Genomic DNA, 27,531 nt, shown 5'->3' on the forward strand with positions numbered 1-27,531 from the left:
AATTACCACTTACCAACCTTTAATTTCTGGGTAAAAGCAAAAGAGAAAAACTAATGGATTTTTCATTTTCCAGAGAGACAAGAATAAAATAATAGTAGTCTGTAGAAAAAAGAAAACCTGCATCAATTACAAGAATTATTAATGTATCTTTAATAACCAGATTATTTAGCTGTTTAATTTCCTAATTACCTGTTCAAGCTTTTTTTTTTTTTTTTCTTTTTCACCTTGAGGGTTTTTGTCCATTTTGTTTGTGGGGTTTTGCCTTAAATCATTTTGGCTGCATCTTATACACCTTGTGGTTTTTAAGGACCTTGGACATGATCTAGTCTGAACCCCCATCCACTGCCTGAGTCCTCCCAATAGCTCTGACAGTGAGGGTCTCCATTCTGTTTGAGAGCCTCCAGCCAGGGGACAGACGCCCTCCCCAGGAGCTGCACTGCATTTTCAGGTTGCAGAACCTTAGAGTTGGCAACTTGCTCAAATGATATCAGACAACACTCGTGCAATTACAAGGTTACAAGGAAATGAACCAACAGATTAATGCATAGATAGCGGATTTTCTTCGCTCTTTTTCTTTTTTTTTTTTAAGACAATCTCGCTCTGTCACCCAGGCTGGAGTTCAATTCAGTGGCTCTATCTCAGCTCACTGTAACCTCCACCTCCCAGGTTCAAGGGATTCTCCTGCCTCAACCTCCCAAATAGCTGGGATTACAGGGGTGTGCCACCACCCCCAGCTAATTTTTGTATTTTTAGTAGGGATGGGGTTTCTCCATGTTGGCCAGGCTGGTCTCAAACTTCTGACCTCATGTGATCCACCGTCCTCAGCCTCCCAAAGTGCTGGGATTACAGGCATGAGCCACCGCACCCGGCTGTATTTTTCAGTATCATGTTATAAGAACTATCACCCCCAGGCTGGGCGCAGTGGCTCACGCCTGTAATCCCAGCACTTTGGGAGGCCGAGATGGGCGGATCACGGGGTCAGGAGATCGAGGCCATCCTGGATAAAATGGTGAAACCCCATCTCTACTAAAAATACAAAAAAATTCTCCGGGCGTGGTGGCAGGCGCCTGTAGTCCCAGCTACTCGGGAGGCTGAAGCAGGAGAATGGCCTGAACCTGGGAGGCGGAGCTTGCAGTGAGCTGAGATTGCACCACTGCACTCCAGCCTGGGCGACAAGCGAGACTCCGTCTCAAAAAAAAAAAAAAAACTATCACCCCCAAAATTCTAGCTTTTCCTCCAGACTGATTATTTTAATAAGACAAATACTTTTTTAAATTACAAATGCAAAATGGGAAAGAGAAATTACTATTTTTACTAGCATTATAAGAAGTTACAAAAGCCGGGCGCAGTGGTTCACGCCTGTAATCCCAGCACATTGGGAGGCCGAGGCAGGGGGATCACCTGAGGTCAGGAGTTCAAAACCAGCCTGACCAACATGGAGAAACCCCCCCTCTCTACTAAAAAAAATTAAAAATTTGCCGGGCGTGGTGGTACATGCCTGTAATCCCAGCTACTCGGGAGGCTGAGGCAGGAGAATCGCTCGAACCTGGGAGGCGGAGGTTGTGGTGAGCTGAGATCACACCATTGCACTCCAGCCTGGGCAACAAGAGCAAAACTCCGTCTCAAAAAAAAAAAAAAAAAAGTTACAAATAGCCCAGGAGTGGTACCACAGTGGCTCATGCCTGTAGCCGTACTCCCAGCTACTCAGGAGGCTAAGGCAGGAGAATTGCTTGAACCCGGGAGGTGGAGGTTGCAGTGAGTCGAGATTGCCATTGCACTCCAGCCTAGGCAACAAAAGCGAAACTCCCTCTCAAAAAAAAAAAAAAGTGTGTGGCATCCCCCTACTCAGCCCAAGTCTCTCTCTTGCTCTTGCTCTCACTGTGTGATACACTGGGTCCTACTTGGCTTTCTGTAATGATTGGAAGCTTCCTGAGGCCTCACCAGAAACTGAGCAGATGCCTGGTGCCATGATTTTTTTTTTTTTTTTTTTTTTTTAAGTAGAGACGGGGTTTCACCGTTTTGGTCAGGCTGGTCTGGAAATCCTGACCTTGTGATCTGCCTGCTTCGGCCTCCCAAAGTGCTGGGATTACAGGCGTGAGCCCCCGCGCCTGGCCAGGTATTTCTTTATAGCAGCACAAGAACGGCCTAATACATTCCAAATGAAACTTCTCTCTCTATGGAAGACGCTACTGTTTTTAAGATGGGCTGCCCCTGGCCAGGCGCGGTGGTTCATACCTGTAATCCCAGCACTTTGGGAGGCTGAGGTGGGTGGATCACAAGGTCAGGAGATTGAGACCATCCTGGCTAACACGGTGAAACCCCATCTCTACAAAAAAATAGAAAAAATTAGCTGGGTGTGGTGGTGGGTGCCTGTAGTCCCAGTTACTCGGGAGGCTGAGACAGAAGAATGACCTGAGCCCAGGAGGTGGAGCTTACAGTGAGCCAAGATCACTCCACTGCACTCCAGCCTGGGCGGCAGAGGGAGACTCTGTCTCAAAAAAAAAAAAAAAAGAGATGGGCTGCCCTTCAACAGGTGCTGCTTACATCAAGGTAAGTATCTCCCCTGAGCTTCCCAGTCTGAGTTTCCTAAAGCCTGGAATCCTTTGCTGCCAGCCCTGAAATAGGAAAGCTGTGAGTGCCTGTCGTCCTTCATTCCTCCTCGGCAGTTAGGGAGCTGTTCTGGTGCCAAATCCTGCACAAAATAACAAGAGCATGAACTTGAAGTTGCCCAGGGCCTGATTACCCATATCTACACGCCTGACTCTACTGAACTACAGAAAAGGCCACCAAAAACCAGATGGTGGGAAATGACCATTTTACCCTGATTTATTAATCACAAGCATATTCATCTGGTCTAACATGCAGTTGATGCCAGTTAATGTCGTATGAAGTCCCCTGAACTAAGGTAGGCTTAGACTTGAATGTCCTGGCAGTAGCACTAGTAGAGCCTCATTATCCTACAGATAACTACTTAGTTAAAAGGTAAAATCCCCAATCTTAAAGTCTGTATGGATGACCCCAATGTATTTTATTTTTTGAGACGGAGTCTCACTGTCGCCCAGGCTGGAGTGCAGTGGCACAATCTTGGCTCACTGCAATCTCTGCCTCCCGGGTTAAGGCGATTCTCCTGCCTCAGCCTCCTGAGTAGCTGGGATTACAGGTATGTGCCACCACACCCGGCTAATTTTTGGTGTTTTTAGTAGAGACAGGGTTTCACCACGTTGATCAGGCTGGTCTTGAACACCCGACCTCAGGTGATCCACCCACCTCGGCCTCCCAAGGTGCTGGGATTACAGGTGTGAGCCACCACGCCCAGCCCCTATTTTATCTTATTTTACTATTATTTTTGAGACAGAGTCTCGTTCTGTCACCCAGGCTGGAGTACAGTGGCATGACCTCGGCTCACTACAACTTCCACCTCCCAGGGTCAAGTGATTCTCGTGCCTCAGCCTCCCAAGTAGCTGGGATTACAGGCGTGCACCATCACGCCTGGGTAATTTTTGTATTTTTAGTCGAGACAGGGTTTCATCATGTTGGCCAGGCTGGTCTCGAACTCCTGGCCTCAAGCGATCTGCCTGCCTCGACCTCCCACAGTGCTGGGATTATAGGCATGAGCCACCGTGCCCTGCCGACCCCGATTTAAAAACTGAAAATAAGCATGGCTTCTTTCTAGAAAAATCTTTTAAAAAAAACAAAGTTCTGGAAGGTTAGCTGGCCTTTCAGGCAGGCATCTTCCACCAGCGCACTGACCCAATTCCTGGTCTCCTAAAGCTGCTGTGTTTGGAAACGTGGATGCTATTAAGTCTCTTCCATCACATTATACTTTATTCAGCTAGTAATTATGAATATGAGCTCAGCTCAGCAGAAAACAACGGAATGGTCAGCAGCCATTCTCAGGGAGTCCGCTCCCCTGGTGTCCAGAGAAGAGAATATTCCCGTGTCCTCCAGCCAGCCTTTGCTGGTTTTCCCAATGAAGTTTAGCATCGAAAAACCTTCATGGCCGGGCACAGTGGCTCACGCTGGTAATCCCAGCACTTTCTGAGGCCAAGGCAGGTGGATCACCTGAAGCCAGGAGTTCAAGACCAGCCTGACCAACATGGAGAAACCCCATCTCTACTAAAAATACAAAAATTAGCCAGGCGTGGTGGTGTGTGCCTGTAGTCCCAGCTACTTGGGAGGCTGAAGCAGGAGAGTCACTTGAACCTCGGAGGCGGAAGTTGCAGTGAGCTGAGACCGTGCCATAGCACTCCAGCCTGGGCGACAAAAGCGAAACTCCATCTAAAAAAAAAAAAAAAGAAAAAATAGCCAGGCATGGAAGCACATGCTGTAGTCCCAGCTACTCAGGAGGCTGAGGCAGGAGAATCACATGAACCTGGGAGGCGGAAGTTGCAGTGAGCTGAGACTGCGCCATAGCACTCCAGCCTGGGTGACAGCTAGACTCCGTCTCAAAAAAAAAAAAAAAAAAAATTCTGTGGGTAGCCTTCATTCCTCCCAAAGCAAATCTGAAGCTATAATCCATGAAAAGAATTGCAACCCATTAAGCTACTAATTAAAACTGGTACATAACAGCAAGTTCGAGTGTCAGTTTCACAGGCATGTCAGCATGTTTTCTGTTTAATGTTTTAAAATTAATTTCAGCTAAAACATGAGGAATAATCATTTTGCTCTTCGAGCCTGATGTTAAAAATTTGCTTTTAATGTGAGGGAAATATTTTTTAAATTAGACAATTCATATCAATTCATAAACTGAAATAAGATGTTATTCTGAACTCTTAATTGTGTAGCCTTTAGCTATTTTATTTTAAATCAAAGACAGAGCTTCCCAGCACCATAATGAACATCAGAAGAAAAGCCCAGTGCCCGCACTCAGCACAGTCCAGTCAAACCACAAAAAAATCTTTATCAAAGATCTTCACTTTGGGTTCCAAATTACTCAAGACACGTCAGTATTGGGCATTATTGGAATTTAAATAACAAACACTTTTCAAATGACTTGGGAAGGAGGAGAGGAAAGATCACTGCTGCTTAATACATTTTATTCAGGTCTGTCATTACACTTGCGCGAGTAATCATGGGTGAGGTTTTATTTGCAGGAGGAGAAGGTCTTCCAGAAGAAGTTCCTGCAGGGCATTCTGTCCCGGCGCGCGGATTGCTGGGGGGGGGCGCCTTCCTGCCGCCTGGCCACCTCCCGGGCTTCCTCTCCTATGAGGGGCCCGGCACTGGCCTGGGAGGTCCACTCAAACCACCAAGCGAGGAAAGTCAGGAGGCTGCTTTTCCTTATTCCTGCCGCTTCCTGCATATGCTTTTAAAGAGAAGCAGATGGCAAAGGAAAGAAAACTCAGCAATCTGGCTCAGGCAGCAAGCATTCAAAGATATGCAATCTCCTCCTTACTTAAAAAAAAAAAAAGATCTAAAAGACTACCCTGGAGAAAAGAGAAAGAAAATATTAAAATGAAAAGATGCTCCATAGCGATAAGCCTCATTTCCATTTAAAGGATGAGGATGAGAAAGTGAAGAGAATACCTTAAAGAAATTGCTTTAATTAGAGAAAAGGAAAAGTTGGTCATTTTAAGTCAAGGGAAAAAACCTGGTTTTGCTCCATACTCTTTGCTAAGGTCCTTAATTAGGAGAGGTCAGGAAATCTGCCACTTTCCCCTCAGTGACTGGCAGCTGAGAAGCCCCGAGTTGGATCAGGCTAATTTACTCATTCTCCCACCTTTGGCCACACTCCTGGATGTTCACAAGTTGCTTTCTGAGACGATGGGACTGAAACAAACGTTATATTCTGGTTTTTCAAATTCCTTAGAAAGCTTCTGGGAGTAATCTGCTGATAAATGGCCTGCCTGAAACTCATCTGATAATTTTAGAGAAAAATCCATTTTTAATGCTCAACTTTATATACCCTTTCTTGGAACCTTCTCAAAATGGAAAAAAGAACAATCAATCACCTCACAAAGTTACAAATTCTCACAACGGAAAATGTAATGATGCCAATTACTCTGAGCCAGTGGGAGCCTGTGCTATGTATAACTGAAGGCTCTGGAAGGGCTGTCGCAGCTCCACGCCTGCCCTGCAGTGGACGGGTACACTCACTTCCCCTTTCCCAGACACCCGACGGAGGGCCCTCCTTGAGCTGCACAGGTTTCCAGCAGGCTTCATGGGTTGGGACATGTAACTGAGGATCAGTGGTCCGAATGCGGCATCCCAGTACCTCGGGCCAGCCAAGAACACTACAAAGTTGAGCCCTGTGTCCTGTCCAAGCTGTGAAGTGCAACACACGTGCACACACACACACTCACCATGCAGGCCAAAAAGCCAACAAGAGACAGAGAGTGGGCTAGCGTGTGGCCACGTCGGGACTGTACTCACCTCGCTGTCTCGGCCGGTGGGGCCACCCTCCAGGGGCAGGGCAGCGGTGGCCGTGGCCCCGGAGAGCAGCAGCAGCAGGAGGCCGGGGGGCAACGGCATCTTGTGGGCTGACTGGAGCTTCTCTCCCACCCTGCTGCTGCTCTTCCTTCCTGGCAGCCCTGAAATCAATGTTTTGGGGACTTGGGTCTCTTCTTTGGAGCTTGGTGGGTATTTTAAGCCCAATCTCCAGCTGTTTTTTGTGTCTATACATGTCTAACGCCTGGATCCTCTTCCCTCTTCCCTCGCGCAGTGACGCAGAAGCTCGAGCAATCAGTGCCCACAAAAGCGCTCTGGGGTTGGATGTAACCCCTTAATTAAAGCTTCAGGTCTTTTCCTGTGTTTAGAGCGAATTTGCTCTTATTTTGGAACGCATGTGCGCTTGCTTCTGGAGAAGTTCTGCTTCCTCGTAATTATGCCTATAGCAGGCAGGAAGCCGTGAGAACAAAAACAAGTGATTTAACATAATATAAAATTAGCCTAGGATAAGGAGCTTGAATGTGAAATTGTGCCCATGTGAAAGAATGACTGAAACTCATCCAGTAATTTCAGAGACATTCTTCTACTATGGGCAGAGAAACAAGGAGGCAATGGGGGCTCAGAGACGCTATGATCGTATCCGCTGGTTTCACCCAATTGTCGGCAAGGAGGCCCCAAGAATCGCTCCCAGTACTGCCTCTCAGCCCAGCATGCCAGACCCACCGTCCTCTAGGCCAGGCCTTCTCAAACTGAAGTGCAGACGGATCACTTTGCAGGCAGGTCCTGATGCACTGGGGCAGGGAGTTGAGAGCTGCATTTCCAACAAGCGCCCAGGCACTGCTGGCCCCGGGGCAGCCGGGCTCTGGCCCACCCAGGCTGGGGTGCAATGGCGCGCTCAACTCACTGCAACCTCCGCCTCCTGGGTTCAAGTGATTCTCCTGCCTCAGCCTCCCGAGTAGCTGGGATTACAGGCACCCGCCACCATGCCTGGCTAATTTTTGTATTTTTTGTAGGGACAGGGTTTCACCATGTTGGCCAGGCTGGTCTCGAACTCTTGATGGTCCAGTGTTTTCTTTTTTTGAGATGGAGTCTCGCTCTTGTTGCCCAGGCTGGAGTGCAATGGTGTGATCTCGGCTCACCGCAACCTCTGGCTCCCGGGTTCAAGTGATTCTCCTGCCTCAGCCTCTCGAGTAGCTGGGATTACAGGCATGCGTCACCACGCCTGGCTAATTTTGTATTTTTAGTAGAGACGGAGTTTCTCCATGTTGGTCATGCTGGTCTCGAACTCCCGACCTCAGGTGATCCACCCACCTCGGCCTCCCAAAGTGCTGGAATTACAGGTGTGAGCCACCGCCCCCAGGCTGGACCCGTGTTTTCTTTTTGTTTTTGGATGGAGTCTCGCTCTGTCACCCACGCTGGAGTACAGTGGCGTGATCTTGGCTCACTGCAATCTCCGCCTCCCGGGTTCAAGCGATTCTCCTGCCTCAGCCTCCAAGTACCTGGGACTACAGGCGCTGGCCACCATGCCCAGCTAATTTTCTGTATTTTTAGTAGAGACAGAGTTTCACCATGTTGGCCAGGCTGGTCTTGATCTCCTGACCTCGTGATCTGCCCGCCTTGGCCTCCCAAAGTGCTGGGATTACAAGCGTGAGCCACCGCACCCGGCCTGGTCCAGTGTTTTCTAAACTGCTCCTGACCACCCACCTGTGGGTCATAGGCCAGTACTTTCCTTTCGAATGAAATTAAAATTAGTGTGCATCACCCGTAGTAAGGATAAATAATGATTCGCATTGTGTGTGTCAGGTGTGAGATGTGCTGTTACTGCAGGGCACAGTCAGTCTGGGAAGCAGTGCCCGGCCCTGCCCTTGGCCAGCTCCCAGGGCTCGCTCTCCTCCTGAGGCTGGCACGACTGCTGAGAGTGCAGACCATGGAGTCCCTCTCTGTGCCACCTGCTGGTTCTTCCTCACAGGCCCTCATTGCTGAATCACACAGACAAGTGCACAGACCCCTTTGCCCAACTAGACACCGAGTAAAATCTGAAACATCCACCCAAACCTGCTATAGACGACCAGCATCCAAGGCAAGGCTATAAATTGAAGTAACACAACCCAAAACTGCCGGCACTTTCTAGAAGTGAACATATTTGTTTTCAGTTTTCCAAAGTCCTGGTTTACACCTTCAGCAGGGAAATCTCAATCTTGAATTTGTCACAGTCTTTTTGCTTATGTTAAAATCCTAGGTAAGATCAGCATGGCCTGCTGGCCAGAGGCTTATACATCGTATGTTGCTTCATCTTTTATTTCTTTTGTTTTGTTTTTTGTTTTTTTTTTTTGTTTGAGATGGAGTCTCACTCTGTCGCCCAGACTGGAGTGCAGTGGCTCGATCTCAGCTCACTGCAAGCTCCGCCTCCCAGGTTCACACCATTCTCCTGCCTCAGCCTCCTGAGTAGCTGGGACTACAGGTGTCCACCACCACGCCCGGCTGATTTTTTTGTATTTTTAGTAGAGATGGGGTTTCACTGTGTTAGCCAGGATGGTCTCGATCTCCTGACCTCGTGATCCGCCCGCCTCGGCCTCCCAAAGTGCTGGGATTACAGGCATGAGCCACCGCACCTGGCCCATCTTTTATTTCTGTACCAAAATAATTCCCACAAATGACACTAAAAATTTTGAGTTATATTTGCAGATGAGACATTCACAGCAGTTCAGCCAGCTTCTTTTTGTTTTTGAGACAGAGTCTTGCTCTGTCACCCAGGCTGGAGTGCAGTGGCACAACTTCGGCTCACCGCAACCTCTGCCTCCCAGGTTCAAGGGATTCTCCTGTCTCAGCCTCCCAAGTAGCTGGGATTACAGGCAGGAGCCACCACGCCCAGCTAATCTTTGTATTTTTAGTAGAGATTTCACCATGTTGGCCAGGCTGGTCTCAAACTTCTGAACTCAAGTGATCCACCCATCTCAGCCTCCCAAAGTGCTGGGATTACAGGCATGAGACCACCACACCCGGCCTCACCAGCTTCCTATATCGTTAGTCTAGTGTGCCAATTTTATTCGATGAGCTCATTAAACAATCTGAGCACCCAGTATGGAACTTGCAATACCACAAGGGACCCACACCACCCACACCCTGACAGAGGTGTCGCAGCCTCAAAGAAATCAGATACATAGACACAAATGAAAGACAAGGACATTTTTCAGTGCGAGAAGAAGTGTGCAAAGGGGAATGTGCTGCAAATTGGGGAAGGCTTCATGAGAACTGATAATGACTGTTTCAAGAAGGTGACAAACTTTAGGAGGTGGAGACAAGAGGATCACTTAAGCCCAGGCGTTCAAGACCAGACTGGGCAACATAGCAAGACCCCACCTCTACCAAAAAAACCCAAAAATTTAGCCAGGCATGGCAATGCACGCACACCTGCAGTCCTGACTACTTGGAAGGCTGAGGCGAGAGATTCGCTTGAGCCCAGGAGTTCAAGACCAGCCTGGGCAACATGGCAAAACTCCATCTCTACAGAAATTAGCTGGATGTGGAGGCACATACCTGTGGTCTCAGCTACTTAGGGGGTTGAGGTAGGAGGATCACCTGAGCATGGGAGGTCAAGGCTGCAGTGAGCCAAGATTGTGCCACTGCACTACAGCATGGGTGACAAAGTGAGAATTTATGACAAAAAAAAAAGAAAAAATTTAGCCAGGTGTGGCAACACACACCTACAGTCTGGGGCACTTGGGAAGCTGAGGCAGGAGGATTGCTTGAACCCAGGAATTCGTGGCTGCAGTGAGCTGTGATCATGCCACTGTACTGCAGCCTGGCTGACATAGCAAGAGCCCATCTCAAAAAAAAAAAAAAAAAAAAAGGCCGGGTGCAGTGACTCATGCCTATAATCCCAGCACTTTGGGAGGCTGAGGCAGGAGGATCACTTGAGCCCAGGAGTTCAAGACTAGCCTGGGCAACATGCAAAACCTCACCTCTACAGAAAAACAACAACAACAACAAAAAACTAGCTGGACATGGTGGCACACACCTGTGGCCCCAGCTACTTGGGGGGCTGAGGTAGGAGGATCACCTGAGCATGGGAGGTAGAGGCTGCAGTGAGTCAAGATTAAGCCCCTGTACTCCAGCATGGGCGACAGAGTGAGACCTTGTCTCAAAAGGAAAAGAAAACTTAGCCAGGTGTGGTAACACACACCTGCAGTCTTGGGTACTTGGGAGGCTGACGCAGGAGGATTGCTTGAGCCCAGGAATTCATGGCTGCAGTGAGCTGTGATATACCACTGTACAGAGCAAGAGCCCATCTCGAAAAAGAAAAGAAAAAAGAAAAGGCCAGGTGCAGTGACTCATGCCTATAATCTCAGCACTTTGGGAGGTTGAGGCAGGAGGATCACTTGAGTCCAGCTCAGGAGCTTGAGACCAGCCTGGGCAACATTCTGAGACCCTGTCTCCACAAAAAAAACTAAAAAATTAGCCAGGCATGGTAGCGCATGCCTGTAGTCCCAGCTACTCAGGAGGCTGCGGCAGGAGGATCACTTTAGCCTGGGAGGTGGAGGCTGCAGTGAGTCATGATTGTGCCACTGCACTCTAGTCTGGGTGACAGAGTGAGACGCTGTCTCAATGAAAAAAAAAAGCACAAAGTCTCTGAAAGTTATACAGCTACTAGGGTTGCAAACCCAAGAAGCAAACCCAGATCTTTCAACCTTTGGAAAGTCTATAGTATCTATTCCCTAAACTCTTCTTGATGAGTTTTATTATTTATTTATTTTATTTTATCTATTTTATTCTACTTTATTTTATTTTATTTTGAGACTTAGTCTCACTCTGTCACCCAGGCTGGAGTGCAGCGGCACAATCTCGGCTCACTGCAGCCTCTGCCTCCTGGGTTCAAGCGATTCTCCTGCCTCAGCCTCCCGAATTTATTTTTTTAGAGTCAGGGTCTTGTTCTGTCACCCAGGCTGCAGTGCAGTAGCACAGTCACCTCACTAAAGCCTTGAACTCCTGGGATCAAGCAACCGTCTGTCTCAGCCTCCTGAGTAGCTAACTGGGTCTACAGGCATGCATCACCATGCCTAACTTATTTTTTACTTTTTTTAGAGATGGGGTCTCACTGTGCTGCCCAGGCTGGTCTCAAACTCCCAGACTCAAGTGAATCTCCTGCCTCAGCCTTCCAAGTTGCTGGGACTACAGACACAAGCCACTGCACCTGGCCAATAAGGAGTTTAAAGAGTGCTTATCCAAAAATGAAACTGCTAACATACGGGCCTTTGGCTGAACGTACTAGGATGGAAGGCTTTATGATTCACTTTTCATTCACTGATATGACACACAGATACTATAATTAACATAAGAACAAGTGCTGAGCCATTTGCAGACCCGAAACCATGAAGTGTGAACTCGGTGCCCTACTACGGCCATAGCTTAGTGCCTCCCTTTGAGAGTCAGGCTTTGGGGTATCTTTTGCTGATCATATTTGGGCACAGGTGGTGTAAATTCTACTCCAAATGAATGCTGTTTTCTCTCACCCATTCTAGAGTGAGCAGCCCCAAATGTGAACACTGTCTCCTGACTATGGCTGGGTGACCCTGGGCAGCTGGTGAACCTCATCAAATTTCCATTTGCTCATGGGGAGAAGGTGGAGAATCAGATCCACACCGATCAAGTTGTGGAGATCGGTGGGGTAATACACGGAGTACCCAGTGGGTGCCTGGCACACAGAAAGGGCTCCACAAACCCTTGCCCCTTCTCCTCACCATATTGCCGAAGGGTAAAGGGAAAGGCATGTCTGGACCTCTAAGAAATCCAAAGGCATGAGAAGACAGTAGGACGGGCACCCTTGGGAGCGTTTTCTCTCACAAACTAAAACAGGATGACATGCCGAAGTGTTCTGATCTAGCAGTCCCAGATTTCCCCTCAGGCAAAACTTCCCTGAGCAGAACCATAGCTTTGTTACAAAATAGAGAAAAGTCACAGACAGCCAGGTGCAGTGGCTCATGCCTGTAATCCCAACACTTTGGGAGGCCGAGGCAGGAGGATTGCCTGAGGTCAGGAGTTCAAGTCCAGCCTGGCTAAGATGGCGAAACCCTGTCTCTACTAAAAATACAAAAATTAGCTGGGCGTGGTGCCGCACGCCTGTAATCCCAGCTACTCAGGAGGCTGAGGCAGGAGAATCGCTTCAACCCAGGAGGCGAAGGTTGCAGTGAGCTGAGATCACACCACTGCACCCCAGCATGGGCAGCAGAGCAAGACTCCCTCTCAAAAAAAAAAAAAAAAAAAAAAAAAAAGTCACCTAGAGAAAATCACTTTTAAAAAGTAAAGGCTGGGCTGGGTGCGGTGGCTCATGCCTGTAATCCCAGTACTTTGAGAGGCCGAGGCAGGTGGATCACAAGGTCAGGCGTTCAAGATCAGCCTGGCCAAGTTGGTAAAACCCCGTCTCTACTAAAACTACAAAAATTAGCTGGGCGTGGTGGCGGGCGCCTGTAATCCCAGCTACTCAGGGGGCCAAGGCAGAGAACTGCTTGAACCTGGGAGGCAGAGGTTACAGCGAGCCGAGATCACGCCACTGCACTCCAGCCTGGGCAACACAGCGAGACTCCATCTCAAAAAAAAAAAAAAAAAAAAACCACAGTAAAAGCCGGGCACAGTGGCTCACGCCTGTAATCCCAGCACTTTGGGAGGCCGAGGCAGGTGGATCACAAGGTCAAGGAGATTGAGACCAGCCTGGCCAACACGGTGAAACCCCGTCTCTACTAAAAATACAAAAATTAGCCAGGTGGGGTGGTGTGCTCCAGTAGTCCCAGCTACTCAGGAGGCTGAGGCATGAGAATCGCTTGAACCCGGGAGGCAGACGCTGCAGCAGTGAGCCGAGATCACGCCACTGCACTCCAGCCTGGGCAACAGAGCAAGGCTCTGTCTCAAAAAAAAAAAAAAAAAAAAAAAGCACAAACACACAAATTAGCTGGGCATGGTGGTGCATGCCTGTAGTCCCAGCTGCTTGGGAAACTGAGGCAGGAGATCGCTTGAACCCGGGAGGCGGAGGTTGCAGTGAGCTGAGATCACGCCATTGCACTCCTGGCAACAGAGCAAGACTCTGTCTCACACACAAAAAAATAAAAAATAATAAATAAAAAAATAAAAAGGCTGGGCGCAGTGGCTCACGTCTGTAATCCCAGCACTTTGGGAGGCCGAGGTGGGTGGATCATGAGGTCAGGAGTTCAAGACCAGCCTGGCCAAGATGGTGAAACCCTGTCTCTACTAAAACTACAAAAATTAGCCAGTCATGGTGGCAGGTGCCAGTAACTCCAGCTACTCGGGAGGCTGAGACAGAGAATTGCTTGTACCCGGGAGGCAGAGGTTGTAGTGAGCTGAGATCGTGCCACTGCACTCCAGCCTGGGCGACAGAGCAAGACTACGTCTCAAAAAAAAAAAAAAAAAAAAAAAGTCAAAAGTGCCATTCCGAAACATATGCCCTTTTACCTGGTGATCAAAGGCGGCATGTGTTTAAAAACAACATTAGTAACCAGAAAAGCTAAATAAATATAGCTTTATTCATCTTTCAGAGATTGCCATTTAGCCTAGAAAATTACATCAAAAGATGAACTGATTTTTGCTTGAAAAAGTCAACCATGTTTAATTGCTCACACAATTTTAATTACAATAGATGTAATTTCTAATATATACCATTTGATCACACACCATTTTTATGTTCTGGAGTGAGACCTGGGAGTATTTTGCTTAAGACCTTCTCATTCTCTAAAACTAGCTTTGGCAGTTAACAATGTGGAGAATTCAGCACAAAAAGCACCCTAGCCCAGCCTTTTTATTTTATTTTTTTAAATCTCTATTTAACCCTTCAAAGTTTCCTTTGCAGCCATATGCATTTCTAGGTGGCTCTACCTGTAGAAGGCTGCACTTTCCAAGCGGCGAGGGACTTTAATTCTCACTTTCCACCACTCCAGCCTCTGCTGGCTGCTTTGAATTTTTGCTTCCATCCCCTGACTTCTTTTTCTTCTGTGCTTTTCGTTCTAGGTTAATCTGAGCAATCTCTTCACTTTTGTCTGTGATGTATTTTAGCTATAAAAAAAAAATCTGTATTTATATCTGGCTGTAACCATTTTATAAACCTAAATAAACAAACAAACGAAACTAAACCCTCCACAACCACCTCTGACTCAAAGAATTTGGGTAGAAAAGCCAAAGCCTGGGTTACATTTCTAAGAATTAAACGCAGCTTCAATTTTTTTTTCTTTTTTTTTAAATTTTTTGTAGATATGAGGGTCTCACTATGTGGCCAGGCTGGTCTCAAACTCCTGGGCTCAAGCCATCCTCCTGCCTTGGCCTCCCAAAGTTCTGGGATTATTGGCATGAGCCACTACACCTAGCCGATAAGTTATGTTATTAAGAGTTGTGGCCAGAGGCCGGGCGCAGTGGCTCACGCCTGTAATCGCAGCACTTTGGGAGGCTGAGGCAGACGGATCACGAGCTCAGGAGATCGAGACCATCCTGGCTAACACGGTGAAACCCCGTCTCTACTAAAAATACAAAAAATTAGCCAGGTGTGGTGGTGGGCGCCTGTAGGCCTAGCTACTCGGGAGGCTGAGGCAGGAGAATGGCATGAACCCAGGAGACGGAGCTTGCAGTGAGCCGAGATCACGCCACTGCACTCCAGCCTGGGCCACAGAGAGAGACTCTGTCTCAAAAAAAAAAAAAAAAAAAGAGTTGTGGCCAGGTGCAGTGGCTCATGCCTGGAATCCCAGCACTTTCGGAGTCCAGGGCAGGCAGATCATTTGAGCCCAGGAGTTTGAGACCAGCTTAGGCAATATGGTGAAACCCCGTCTCTACAAAACATACAAAAATTAGCCGGGTGTGGTGGCATGCACCTGTAGTCCCAGCTACTTGAGAGGCTAAGGTGAAAGTATCACTGGAGCCCAGGAGACGGGGACTGCAGTGAGCAATGATGCGCCACTGCCCTCAGCCTGGGTGACAAAGTGAGACCCCGTCAAAAAAAAAAAAAAAAAAAAGTTGTGGCACACGCCTGTAATCCTGGCATATAGGGAAACCAAGGCGGGAGGACTGCCTGAGCCCAGGAGTTCAAGACCAGCCTGGGCAACAGAGAGAGACTGCATGTCCAAAATTTAAAAAAAGAAAAAAAAAGTTGTGAGCATTAAATAATATACGTAAAATAGTATCTGGAAAAGCCCCTGTAAACTGCTATACAAATTCATTCACTCAACAACTATTTATTGAGCCCCTCCTGTGTGCCAGGCACACAGGTGCGTTCTAGGCAACACAGATGGAGAGAGAACAAAGAGACAAAAGCCCCTGCTCTTGTGGGGCCCACATTCTATCACAGCCATCACGTGCTTTAATGTCTAGCATTACACTCAGTCAGGAAAGCTCCCCGCTGTCCTGGCTCTGCTACTGGCCAAAGCCACTAGCCTGGGATGACCAGAGTATCTCTGGGTCTTCACCTGAACAACGGAGGCTTGGTCAAATGATTTCTAGACTTGAAAATATGGAAAACGTGTTTTCCTGCATATCCAGCCATACGGAAACTCCGTCCATACCTGGCCCATTCGGAGAATTGTGAACGCAATAACAAAACTATCCCTGCAGATTAGCCTGTGACCAGTCTCTGACTTCATGTTGTAAATGAAACATGGGACCAAAGTTTTGAGGTATTACAAAAAAAGGCAAATTGTAAAATCCAGAGAGTGCTGATTAGAACATTTCAAATTGGCTTAGCAAGATCCATCATAATGAAAGCAAGACTGTAAATTACAGGCAGGTCTGAATGGTTCAGCCACCTCTAGTTTCTAATGCAAGGTGCCCTGGGGAATAACTTCATGGCTTCAAGTGATTGATTGGGAATAATGTATTCCGATGGGAAAGGGGAGTGAGGAAAGAAATTCATCTCTCACCAGTGAATTACTCCTCCTGGCTAAGAGCTTCACATCTTCAGTGTTAATTGTGGTTCTTTTCGCATGTCTGCAGAAAGGGCAGAAGCAAGTCACCAAAATGTTTGGTATTATTTAAAGTTTTGATGAAACACAGAAGTTCACGGTCAGACTTCAAACTAGCAGGGATCTCTAAGCAGCCCATCCTTTTAGATAAAGGGCATTAAGCAAAAGTGACACAAAAATTAGTGAAGTTCCTAAGACCCCAATTAAGTAAAGAGATGGAGAATGCGGAGGCCCATATCTCCACCTCCGCTTAGGGCCAAGGGTACCCGAAGCATAAGAGCACAGACAGAAGGCTGGGGGCTTAGCGCCCTTCCAAACCTGGCTTGCTTGGCCACAGCTAAGGCCACAGAAAAATCAAGAGGGTCAGTGTACAACTCTAGTGCAGAGAAAATGGGCCTCATGATACAGAGGGCACCTGCTTAAATAGACATTAAATAGAAGAACAAAGAGAACCTCCACAAAGGATGGCTTTACTTAGGTCAAGATCCTGATGTTCTCCAAGGGCTAACTTACAGGAAAAAGCATATGCAGACGCCTCCTAAGGCCCCATTCCCAACAAGTAGTTAATGCATTCCCTCCGCAATAACCCAGGTAGAACAAAGAACATCCTTCTTTTTTCTTTTTTTTTTGAGACAGAGTCTCGTTCTGTCGCCCAGACTGGAGGGCAGTGGCACGATCTTGGCTCACTGCAACCTCCACCTCCCGGGTTAAAGCAATTCTCTGCCTCAGCCTTCTGTGTAGCTGGGATTACAGGCGCCCGCCACCATGCCCCACTAATTTTTTTGTATTTTTAGTAGAGACAGGATTTCACCATCTTGGCCAGGCTGGTCTTGAACTCCTCACCTCATGATCCAGCTGCCTCCCAAAGTGCTGGGATTACAGGCGTGAGCCACCGAGCCCAGCCACAAAGAACACCCTTTAAACTGGAGTCTGCTTCTTGCTCACAAGTTGGACTCAAATTCTCATTCTAGTCCTTTTATCTTTGCTAGGAAAGGTAATTTGAGATAATAAGCTCGATTCAATAATATATTACTCTGATTACACCCTTCTTCCATTTCTAACTTCCCCACAAAATACACAGGTACTTTGTAAGCAGGAATAAATAGGAATCTTTGCATCCTTAATAACTAGCAAACTGGCCAGCACACATGGTGAGTCCTCATTGAACAACTGCTGAGTTAAAAGATAAATTCAACACAGAAATTATTCTCCATAATTTGGCCAAATTAATCCTTTACATTCTGCTAAATAGACAAATATCACGTGTCATCTCATCGTGACTGACAATATCTGCTTGTCATGACATTAATACCCACTTCAAGAGATAATTTTCTAATTAGCAACCTGCAAGGACCAGGACACGGGAGAAAAAAGACAGAGGTGACATAAAAGCAGCCACAAAGAATGAGGTCAGTCCACAGACGTTCTGGGTGGAGAATGTTAAGTGCACATGGACAGGGTGGCCCAGTCTCAACCTCACAACCAGGCTGCTCTGTCTATATTTACATTCTTCTTAAAGTACAGTAAAAGGAACAAGCACAATGAACTGTTTACATAGTGAACTTATCTGTTTACGAGAAAGCGTTTAGGAAACAACGATCTCAGTCCTCTCCACCACTTCAGCTTGGCCTCTGCTATCTCTGCACTAAGGCCCTCAATGGAGGGGCAGGGCATCCTCTGCCCGCCACTGCATATCACAGACTCTCCTAAGTCAAACCTCCAACTCCAGAAAATTACTCTAGCTAGGGAAAATCAAAAGCAATTTTTCATATAACACGCTTTGTAACACGGGCTTTAAAGACGATTCCCAAAAGTTTCCAGAATGTATTTCCTATAGAATATCTATCTTCTTCAAAATGTTTGATTGTTAACAATACTAGGAGACTAGAGATTTCAAAGCTAAATAAAGAAATTCACAACTCAGGCCAGGTGTGGCGGCTCATGTCTATAATCCCAGGACTTTGGGAGGCCGAGGTGGGTGGATCATTTGAGGTCAGAAGTTCGAGGCCAGACTGGCCAACACAGTGAAACCCTGTCTCTACTACAACGACAAAAATTACCCGGGCATGGTGGCGGGCACCTGTAATCCCAGCTACTTGGGAGGCTGAGAAAGGCGAATCGCTTGAACCCAGGAGACGGAGACTGCAGTGAGCCAAGATCACACCACTGCACTCCAGCCTGGGTGATAGAGTGAGACTCCGTATCAAAAAACAAACAAAACAAAACAAAACAAAATTCAGATTGGCAGTTGCTTTCCAAAGTCTGCTAGTGAATTATTATTTAGAATTTAATTGTGTATTCTCCGGCCAGGCATGGTGGATCACACCTGTAATCCCAGCACTTTGGTAGGCCGAGGCAGGCGGATCACCTGAGGTCAGGAGCTTGAGACCAGCCTGGCCAACATGGTGAAACCCCATCTCTATTAAAACCACAAAAATTAGTGGGTGTGGTGGCATTTGCCTGTAGTCTCAGCTACTCGGGAGGCTGAGGCAGGAGAATCGCTTGAACCCGCAAGGCAGAAGCTGCAGTGAGCCGAGATTGAGCTGCTGCTCTCCAGCCTGGGCGACAGAGAGACTCTGTCTCAAAAAAAAAAAAAAAAAGAAAGAAAAATTGGCCAGGCACAGTGGCTCATGCCAGTAATCTTAGCACTTTGGCTGGCCAAGGTGGGTGGATCACCTGAGGTCATAAGTTTGAGACCAACCTGGCCAACATGGTGAAACCCCATCTTTACTAAAAACACAAAAATTAGCTGGGCGTAGTGGCAGGAGCCTGTAATCCCAGCTACTTGGGAGGCTAAGGCTGGAGAATCACTTGAACCCAGGAGGCAAAGGTTGCAGTGAGCTGAGATCACGCCATGGCAATCCAGCCTGGGCGACAGAGTGAGACTCCATCTCAAAAAACAAACAAACAAACAAACAAAAAAAACAGCCCCTGCTCTCAAGTTTCCGTCCTGCTCCAAAAAAAAAAAGAAATAAGAAATAAGAATTTAAATGTGTATTCTCATAGAAATTTCTCATAACAAGCTCACCAGAAAGAAAAAAGACGCCAGGCACAGTGGCTCAGCTCATGCCTGTAATACCAACACTCTGGGAGGCCAAGGTGGGAGGATCACTTGAGCCCAGGAGCTCTAGGTTGCAGTGAGCTATGATCCTGCCACTGCACTCCAGCCTGGGTAACAGAGAGATCCTGTCTCAAGAAAAAAAAAAGAAACAAGAAAAAAGAAAATAAATTTGTCCTAATGAAACAATGTTACGAATACTCATTAGGTCCCCAGGCCAGCCTACAGAGACTATGTAACATATAGTTGACTTGAAACAGTCCATCTTTCTCAAACTGGAGTAATGATAGTCTTGGGAGTAGAGAAAGTGTGACAAGGACAACTCAAATCCACAAGATAACCAAAGCTGACCTTCCAGGAATATCAATTTTATTCAGGGATAAAACAATGCTTTTTTGTAAGAAAGCAAACTGGAATTCACACAAGATGAGTCTTCAAAGGAAACCTGTACTTGTGGGTTGTGCTAAGAAGAGGGGGTGCTTCCCTGCCTCTGGCTGTACCCCAGACTCCTGGAGCCTCATCACTGGACTCTGCACTCACTCAGTTCTCAAAGAGTTTCCACAAACTTTTTTTTTTTCTTCTTCTTTTTTTTTTTTTAAAGAGACAGAGTCTCACTCTGTCACCCAGGCTGGAGTGAAGGGGCACGATCTCGACTCACTGCAACCTCCACCTCCCTGGTTCAAGCAATTCTCCTGCCTCAACCTCTTGAGTAGCTGAGATTACAGGCGCATGCTGCCATGCCCAGCTAATTTTTTTTTTTGTATTTTAGGAGACAGGGTTTCACCCTGTTGCCCAGGCTGGTCTCGAACTCCTGAGCTCAGGTGATCCACCCGCCTCAGCCTCCCAAAGTGCTAGGATTACAGGTGTGAGCCACCGCGCCCAGCCTCCACAAACACTTTTACATAAAAGATGTCGCCCTTCCTTGTGGAGCTTATGGTCTAAGTCACACACACATACACACACACACTCACATGCACGCACATACCCCTTTCCCCACCAGTACCCAGCAAAAGAAAATCAACTGTTTGCCGGGCGCGGTGGCTCAACGCCTGTAATCCTAGCACTTTGGGAGACTGAGGCAGGCAAATCACCTGAGGTCAGGAGTTCAAGACCGCCCTGGCCAACATGGTGAAACGCCATCTCTACTAAAAAATACAAAAATTAGCCAGATGTGGTGGTACATGCCTGTAATCCCAGCTACTCGGGAGGCTGAGGCAGGAGAATCACTTGAATCCAGGAGGCAGAGATTGCAGTGAGCCAAGATTGCACCACTGCACTCCAGCCTGGGCAACAGAGACTCTGTCTCCAAAAAAAAAAAAAAAAATCAACCTCTTATATACTTTAAAAAACACAGAATATCCGAAAGCCTAATGTGTTACCATGCTCTTTCTAATTTCATTTTTTAAATAGAATTTTTATAGAAGTATTTTCAGGCTGGGCATGGTGGCTCACACCTGTAATCCCAGCACTTTGGGAGCCCAAGGCAGGATTGCTTGAGCACAGGAGTTGAAGACCAGCCTAGGCAACATACTAAGACGCTGTGTCTCTGATATAAATATATATGTATATGTGTGTGTGTGTGTGTGTGTGTATATATATATGTATATTATTTTTAAGTATTTAAATTTTTCATTTTTTTCCCCACAGCTAATAAAGAAATAACAAGTAAAGGTGATTAATATCTTTCACCGGGGAGGAGGGCCACACATAAGGGGCAACTGCCTGAATCAGCAATGACTAAGCCACATGAGCTATCGGTATCCCTTCCTACTATCTTATCCCTTTTGGCCAAGCTGAAGATGCTAAGCGGTGAAATTTTCAGGGACGAATATCCACAGGAATAGGACAGATTGAGAGCTTGCCCTCCGAGAACCCACTGCTTTAATTCATTCAAAACACGCACCCAAGAAACAAAGAGCTAACGGGAACAAGGTGAAAAGTAAGGGGTATGGGAGAGGCTGGCACCGAATCCAAGTGGCAGCAAATTAGAACGCTTTCGCCCTTTCAGGCCTTCGTCATTCAAATTGCTTCATAAAAGCAATTTGGTGCAATTGTTTTCAATTACCTGCGGTACTAATTGAAGAGCTGAGCATAAATCACCTGTAAAAGCTGAGGCTTTAGCAGCTGAAAGCAAGTCACCCACTTTCCAAGGAGTGCGTCTTACTCGGAACAAATGCGGCAAATGAAAACCCCTGCCTGCCGTTCTGTGTACACCTGCAAGCAATTACCACCGCGGACACGCTGCAGCTCCCTCCGCAGAGGGGCGGCCACCCCCAGGCACCATGTTCTCAAACCCAGAGCAATCAAACCACCCGAAGACATGGTTTTTAATACAGGCACCAGCATTCAGGGTCCTGGAGATGGTATTCACACCTTTTTCACTTGGGACTGAATAACTTGGGTTCTTTAACAAAAAATACTTGGAAAACTTCAAAAAATGTTCAAATAAGTCTGAATCACCGTGATTGAAGCAGGCGTCATGTTCTTGCAGAACCATGATTAGAGACAAGCCTCCACAAAACACACGGAAAACTGAATAGCTAAAGCTCTCCTGAAATAACCCACCAGATGGAGAGGCCCCAAGAAGCTACACAGACGCAGTGTCGGATAATCAAGTTCTCTACCCACCTTGCAAACATTTCAAGGTCTTTGGCAAAATTTTCTGAAAGAGAAAAAAAAGATACACACTTTAGGCACCCTCCCATCTAATTTCAGAAGCAGAAAAAGTGAAGCCTTGATTTCTACAGCCAGTACAGTGACTTGACTAATACAACAAACCCTCTTAAAGGTGAAAGGAGGCATTTCCAGCAGCCCCACCATTCCATAAGAGCCTGTAGCTTTTTATTCATGACGATCTCCTTGTCCTTCCCAGAGCCCTTCACCCTTCATGGCAAGTCTTCCGTTAATTGTGACTATGCCTTTGGTTTCTAGAAACTATCCTTTAACTTCTGCTACAGTTAAGGCTTGTGAGGTCTTTCATTTCCCCTCTGAAGTCAAGCAAATACCAATGCTACAAGCTCAGCTGTCAAACTATGGGTGACATAAAAACGTTATAAAGCACTGAAATAAAGAATTTAATGTCTAATGTTCCAGCCATCAGGGCAGTTTAAAACAATAAAATAAAGGCGTTAATGCCCCAGTGTTAGTGTAATAGGAAAAAAACAGCTCTTCCCATAAAATATCCACATCTCACAGCCAAGAAGAGAAGTGTTTCATGAAGAACGCATGAGGATGATAATATTCTTGCTCTGCTGGTCAGGCTCACCACAGCTCCCACCCACGCACTGCTCCCAGGTGAAATCAACCTTTGGGGTTTACAGACATGGCTGGGGAGGCCGAAGCTTCATACCACACTGTCGGAAAGTCAGCTCCGAAATGGCCGCAATGGTCTGTTTGCTGAACTGCATCTCTTTGTCCAATGCAACTTCCTCGCAAAGACAACCCACAGTATAGTGAACTGCTGCCTTTAGCCTCTGGGGAAAAAAATCAAAATAGTTCATGGGTAAGGTTGCAAATAAGAGCTTTTCACGCCTTAAAAAATTAAGACCAAGGAGAGGGTCTGCTCAGCCCAATCCCTTTGGTGCTTTCCATAATGGCTGAGTGGCTTTTCAAGTGTACTAATAAGTTAATGAGACCCACTGGAGTGTGACTTGTAGAAACATTACTTCCTTGTTAATGGTTATGATTTATGTCAGGTAAAGATAAGAAATTAGATGGCAAGTCAGTGGGGAGACAGGTCAGACTGGTGCCTGCCAAGGCCCTGAGTGGTTTCACTCACTTATTCCAAACTATCTGCAGAGCTCCAACTCAGTAAGGGCATATGCTAGGTGTTTGGGAAACAATGAAAAACCGGGCAGGGAACTTTGCCCTTAAGGCAGTTAATCAACAATACAGAAGGATCCCATCCCTCTGCTGCAAGCCCCTGGCAGCCCCAGGCCTGCACGTCACAGAGGACAAAAGTACAACACGGGAAAGGCTCAAGAGGGCACACCCACCCCTCTCGATTTGGAGGGTTGGGAGGCCACCTCCACGGGGCCCTCACTGCTCCTTGGCAACCCTTTTCAGTACTGAAAAAGATCTCTCCACCCCTTGCAGAAAATTACCGAGAGGGGAGGATGAACCTCAATTGCAAGACAAGCTAAGCAATGGTCTCAGCCACGTGTCGACAGAGTTCTGTTGAGCCCACCTGTGGGTACTCCGCCTCGGGGCCGAAGACACAGCTGAGCTGCACGTGATGACAGCTGAACCCACAAGGGCATAAAATCTACCAGCAAGTGTTCAACGCATAGGCAAGAGGAGGAGGAACTGCCAAAACCCAAGTCCAGGAACTCAGGATAGAGGCCAGACAGATGAGGGCATCTACCTTCCTGAATTTCAGACCTCACAAGACTAGGTAAGCTGAGGCCTCTGGTAGGAGAAGCCAAAGAGCCATCAACCTGGGAGGCACGAAGATCACAGGTGTGATCACTGCACACTACAGCCTCGAACTCCTGGGCTCAAGTGAACCTCCTGCCTCAGCCTCTTGAGTAGCTGGGACTACAGGCCCACAGCACCCTGCCCGGCTCAAGGTCATCTTTTTTAGGTATGGGTGGGGGTCAGGGTACAGGACATGAATTCTTCTGAATGCTCTTGGCTCCAGGAATTTCTCTCAGACCTTCCTCCTCCTCCTCCTCCCCTCCCCCTGGCTGGGCTGGGGGTATCACTGCACTTAGCGGCTAAATCACTAAACTCCTCAAGGGCAGGACCCTGTCAATTTTGTTCACTGCTGCCTACCAAGTGCCAAGAACAGTTGGTTACATGAATGGGGGGAAATCGTCTACAAGCTAATCACAGCTGAGGGGCAAATTTCTCAGCCCATCTTTGCAGCTTCATCAGTAAGCATTTGTTCGTCTATTGAGAGCCAGGCTCTGTTCTAGGGACTAAGAACAGGCCGGGCACAGTGGTTCACACCTGTAATCTCAGCACTTTAGGAGGCCAAGGCGGGCAGATCACTTGAGGTCAGGAGTTCAAAACCAGCCTGGCCAACATGGTGAAACTGTCTCTACTAAACATACAAAATTGGCTGGGCGTGGTGGCAGGGGCCTGTAATCCCAGCTGCTCAGGAGGCTGAGGCAGGAGAATCTCCTGAACCTGGGAGGTGGAGGTTGCAATGAGCCGAGATGGAGCCACTGCACTCCAGCCTGGACAACAAGAGTGAAACTCCGTTTCAAAAAAAACAAAAACCAACCACAAAAAAAACAGGGTAGGCAGGACCAAAGATGACTAAATGCAATGCACCATCCTTAACTGAATCCTGGATGAAGGAAAAAAGACGGTTAAAAGAAACATCTTTAGGACAAGTGGGGGCACTTGACAATGCACATTCAACAGAGTTTTATCAAAATTAATTGTCCCACTTCCTGAGTGGGACAATTTATTGAAATGATGTAGTAGGAGAATGCCTTTTTTTTTTTTTTTTTTTTTGAGATGGAGTCTCGCGGAGTCTCGCTCTGTCGCCCAGGCTGGAGTGCAATGGTGCGATCTCGGCTCACTGCAACCTCCGCCTCCCGGGTTCAAGCGATTCCCCTGCCTCAACGTCTCGAGTAGCTGGGATTACAGGCACCCGCCACCACACTCGGCTAATTTTTGTACTTTTAGTTGAGAGGGGGTTTCCATGTTGGCCAGTCTGGTCTCGAACTCCTGACCTCAAGTGATCTGCCCACCTCGGCCTCCCAAAGTGCTGGAATTACAGGCGTGAGCCACCGCGCCCAGCCAATGCCTTGTTTTTGGGAGATGTGTACTAAAGAATTAAAATGTAAAGGCGAAGTGTCAAAATATCTGCAATTAATTCTCCAATCGCGGGGATGGGAGGGAAGCATGGGAGCAAACAGAGCAAAATGCTAACTAGTAGTGAATCAAGGTGACGGGCATCTGGGCATTCTGTACCATGTTCTTGCAACTTTTCTGAAGGTTTGAACTTCTCAAAATACAAGGGGCAGGGTAGACAGCTGCTGCAGTGTAACTTTGTAGAGAGGAAACTCCCGCGTCTGGAGCTCATTCCCGCGTTTCTTCAGTCCGTCCTCTTTAAGGTCGCCACTCCGGGTCTTGCTTTTAAGCCTCTTCACGGCAACGTTCTCAGCCTCTGACGCCCCATATGCCCGGCGCTGATGAAAGGAACGAATGGGATGCCCGCAGCTACCCTGACAAGTGGTTATTCTTATGACGATTTTGCAGAGAAGAAAATTGCGTCTGGGCCGAGTCGATACGATCACAGGTTGGCGGGGTAGAGATTCGAACCCACATCTAAGGACGAGCTCTGGGCCTGACTGGTCCGCACCGCGTCCCTGCATCAGTAACGAGGGGTCGACGCCTCCAGGGCCAGCGTTCCAGAGCTCCGGCCCGAACCGCCCACCGCGCTACGGGCGTCACCTGGAGTGTCTAATGCCGACGTTGTACCCTCACGAAAACCCCATCTGAGAAGGGGAAACCGAGGATTCATCGCAAAGCCAGAAGGTGGCCTCTCGCCGCCGGACCCCGGCGCCCGCGCGCTCCCCTAGAACCGCTTCCTCCCCAGCCGGCGCAGGCCAGGGTCCAGCCGCGTTGCCGCGGAAACCGCCTCCCAGCACCACCCGCGGCAGTTAAGCCAACGCATGCGCAGCCGCGGGGGGCGCCCGGAGGCGGGGTGCCGATGAGAAGCCGCCGGGGGCTTCCGGGTACTTTTCTGTACGGAAACTCGACGCCGTCCTGCCCCAGCCCAGCCCGACCCCCGTTTTCCTGTACCTGTTGGTAAGAGAATCGCTGCTGCTCCTCGGTCTCCGCCTCCTCCTCCATCACTGCGGGCCGACCCTGGGCAAACGCAGGAGGGCCGAGAAGGGGTGGTGGTGCGCGGCCAGGTCGGATTTTCCCGCCGCGGCGCGGGCGACGGGCCGCGCGGGCGGACAAAGTACGCAGCTCCGCCCTGCCTCGCGCGCCCCCTGGCGGCGCTCTGTTGAGGGGACTCCGCCGTCGGCCTCCAGCCAGCCCCCTGCTCAGCTTGCTCTGCGGAGGTGGCCGGGCGACGCGGGGACATGACCACCGAGGTCACTGCTGCACCCCAGAGCCTGATTCAGCGCCTGGCACAGCGGTGAGCACCACTCTCCGCGAAACACGTGTGCGCATAGGTGCAAAGCGTGTTCCAGTCGGGTGTAGAGGATGCGTAGCCCACGATTTACAGATCATGTAACGCAGTACACATTATCAGGAGCTCCATGCACCTGTACCTCAGGTGTATCTTGCAAAATCGACCATCAACTTTATCATTCTATCACCAACAATAGCGTCACAAAGACTACAATGAGTGAACGCCCCGTGACCTCATTCAGCGAGTGGAACAGGAACTGCGTTGTTGCCATTGGCAGGAGTGTAGTTCTGACACAAGTGTTACTGTTTTTCCTTTATGTTAACGATGAAGTGAGACCATCAAACCCAGTTTTGGTTTGTTTTTATTGTAGTTTTTTGAGAGGCAGGGTCTCGCTCTGCCGCCCAGGCTGGAGTGCAGTGGCACCACCAAGATTCACTGTAACCTCCACCTCCTGGGCTCAGGTGATCCTCCCACTTCAGCCTCCCAAGTAGCTGGGACCACAAGCCTGCATCAGCGCACCTGGCTAATTTTTATTTTTTGTAGAGACCAGGTCTCACTATGTTGCCCAGGCTGGTATCAAACTCCTGGCTTCAAACAATCATCCCATCTCAGCCTCCCAAAGTGCTGGAATTACAGGTGTGAGCCACCATGCCCTGCCTGTATTTCTAGGTTTTTGTTTTATTATTTTTTATTGTCTATATTTCTGTATTCTGCATTTGTCACAAGCAGGTGCTACTTTCAGAACAAAGGAAAGCACATAAAGCCACTCCTTGTCTTCCTTTCCCAGGGACGTCCCTCAAGTTCCCTAAGCTTGCCAGGGGCTGAAACCCAGATCAAAGCTCTTTGGAGGAATCAGCCTTCTGAGGACTTTCCTCTGCATCTGCTCAGTGGGTGGCATCTGGAAATGACAGGCACTTCTCGCCTCTGTCCACTGCTCTCTGTGGGCATCCCAGTCTACCTGGACAGTCCTCCTGCCCAAGCAGGGCAAGCCTCTGACGGATTCCCCTAATGGGCAGCATGGGGCTGGGCAGGGCAGGCCATCC

General features: G+C 48.1%; 2 protein-coding genes across 4 annotated transcripts; both read right to left on the bottom strand.

Annotated features, from left to right (window-relative positions):
• Nucleotides 1-4,776: 4,776 nt before the first annotated feature.
• CORT (cortistatin) lies at nt 4,777-6,796 on the bottom strand. 2 transcript variants are annotated; one of them, XM_063594771.1, is made up of 2 exons: nt 6,370-6,796; nt 4,777-5,293 (listed from the first exon to the last, which is right to left on the bottom strand). In XM_063594771.1, the coding sequence occupies exons 1-2, from the start codon at nt 6,466-6,468 to the stop codon at nt 5,084-5,086; spliced, it is 309 nt and encodes a 102-aa protein (XP_063450841.1). In that variant the 5' UTR covers nt 6,469-6,796; the 3' UTR covers nt 4,777-5,083. The 2 variants fall into 2 exon arrangements, with proteins under 2 accessions (XP_063450841.1, XP_008973873.4); XM_008975625.5 differs by having other exon boundaries at nt 4,777-5,302; nt 6,370-6,761.
• Nucleotides 5,166-26,697, bottom strand: CENPS (centromere protein S). Of its 2 annotated transcripts, XM_003822094.5 has the most exons (6): nt 26,149-26,697; nt 22,739-22,862; nt 22,018-22,051; nt 16,290-16,356; nt 14,266-14,442; nt 5,166-5,302 (listed from the first exon to the last, which is right to left on the bottom strand). In XM_003822094.5, the coding sequence occupies exons 1-5, from the start codon at nt 26,197-26,199 to the stop codon at nt 14,302-14,304; spliced, it is 417 nt and encodes a 138-aa protein (XP_003822142.1). In that variant the 5' UTR covers nt 26,200-26,697; the 3' UTR covers nt 5,166-5,302; nt 14,266-14,301. The 2 variants fall into 2 exon arrangements, with proteins under 2 accessions (XP_003822142.1, XP_063450830.1); XM_063594760.1 differs by lacking the exons at nt 5,166-5,302; nt 26,149-26,697 and adding an exon at nt 25,315-26,008 and having other exon boundaries at nt 13,897-14,442.
• Nucleotides 26,698-27,531: the final 834 nt, after the last annotated feature.

Source organism: Pan paniscus, chromosome 1 (genome assembly GCF_029289425.2).
Source record: "Pan paniscus chromosome 1, NHGRI_mPanPan1-v2.0_pri, whole genome shotgun sequence".
Lineage (NCBI taxonomy): Eukaryota > Metazoa > Chordata > Mammalia > Primates > Hominidae > Pan > Pan paniscus.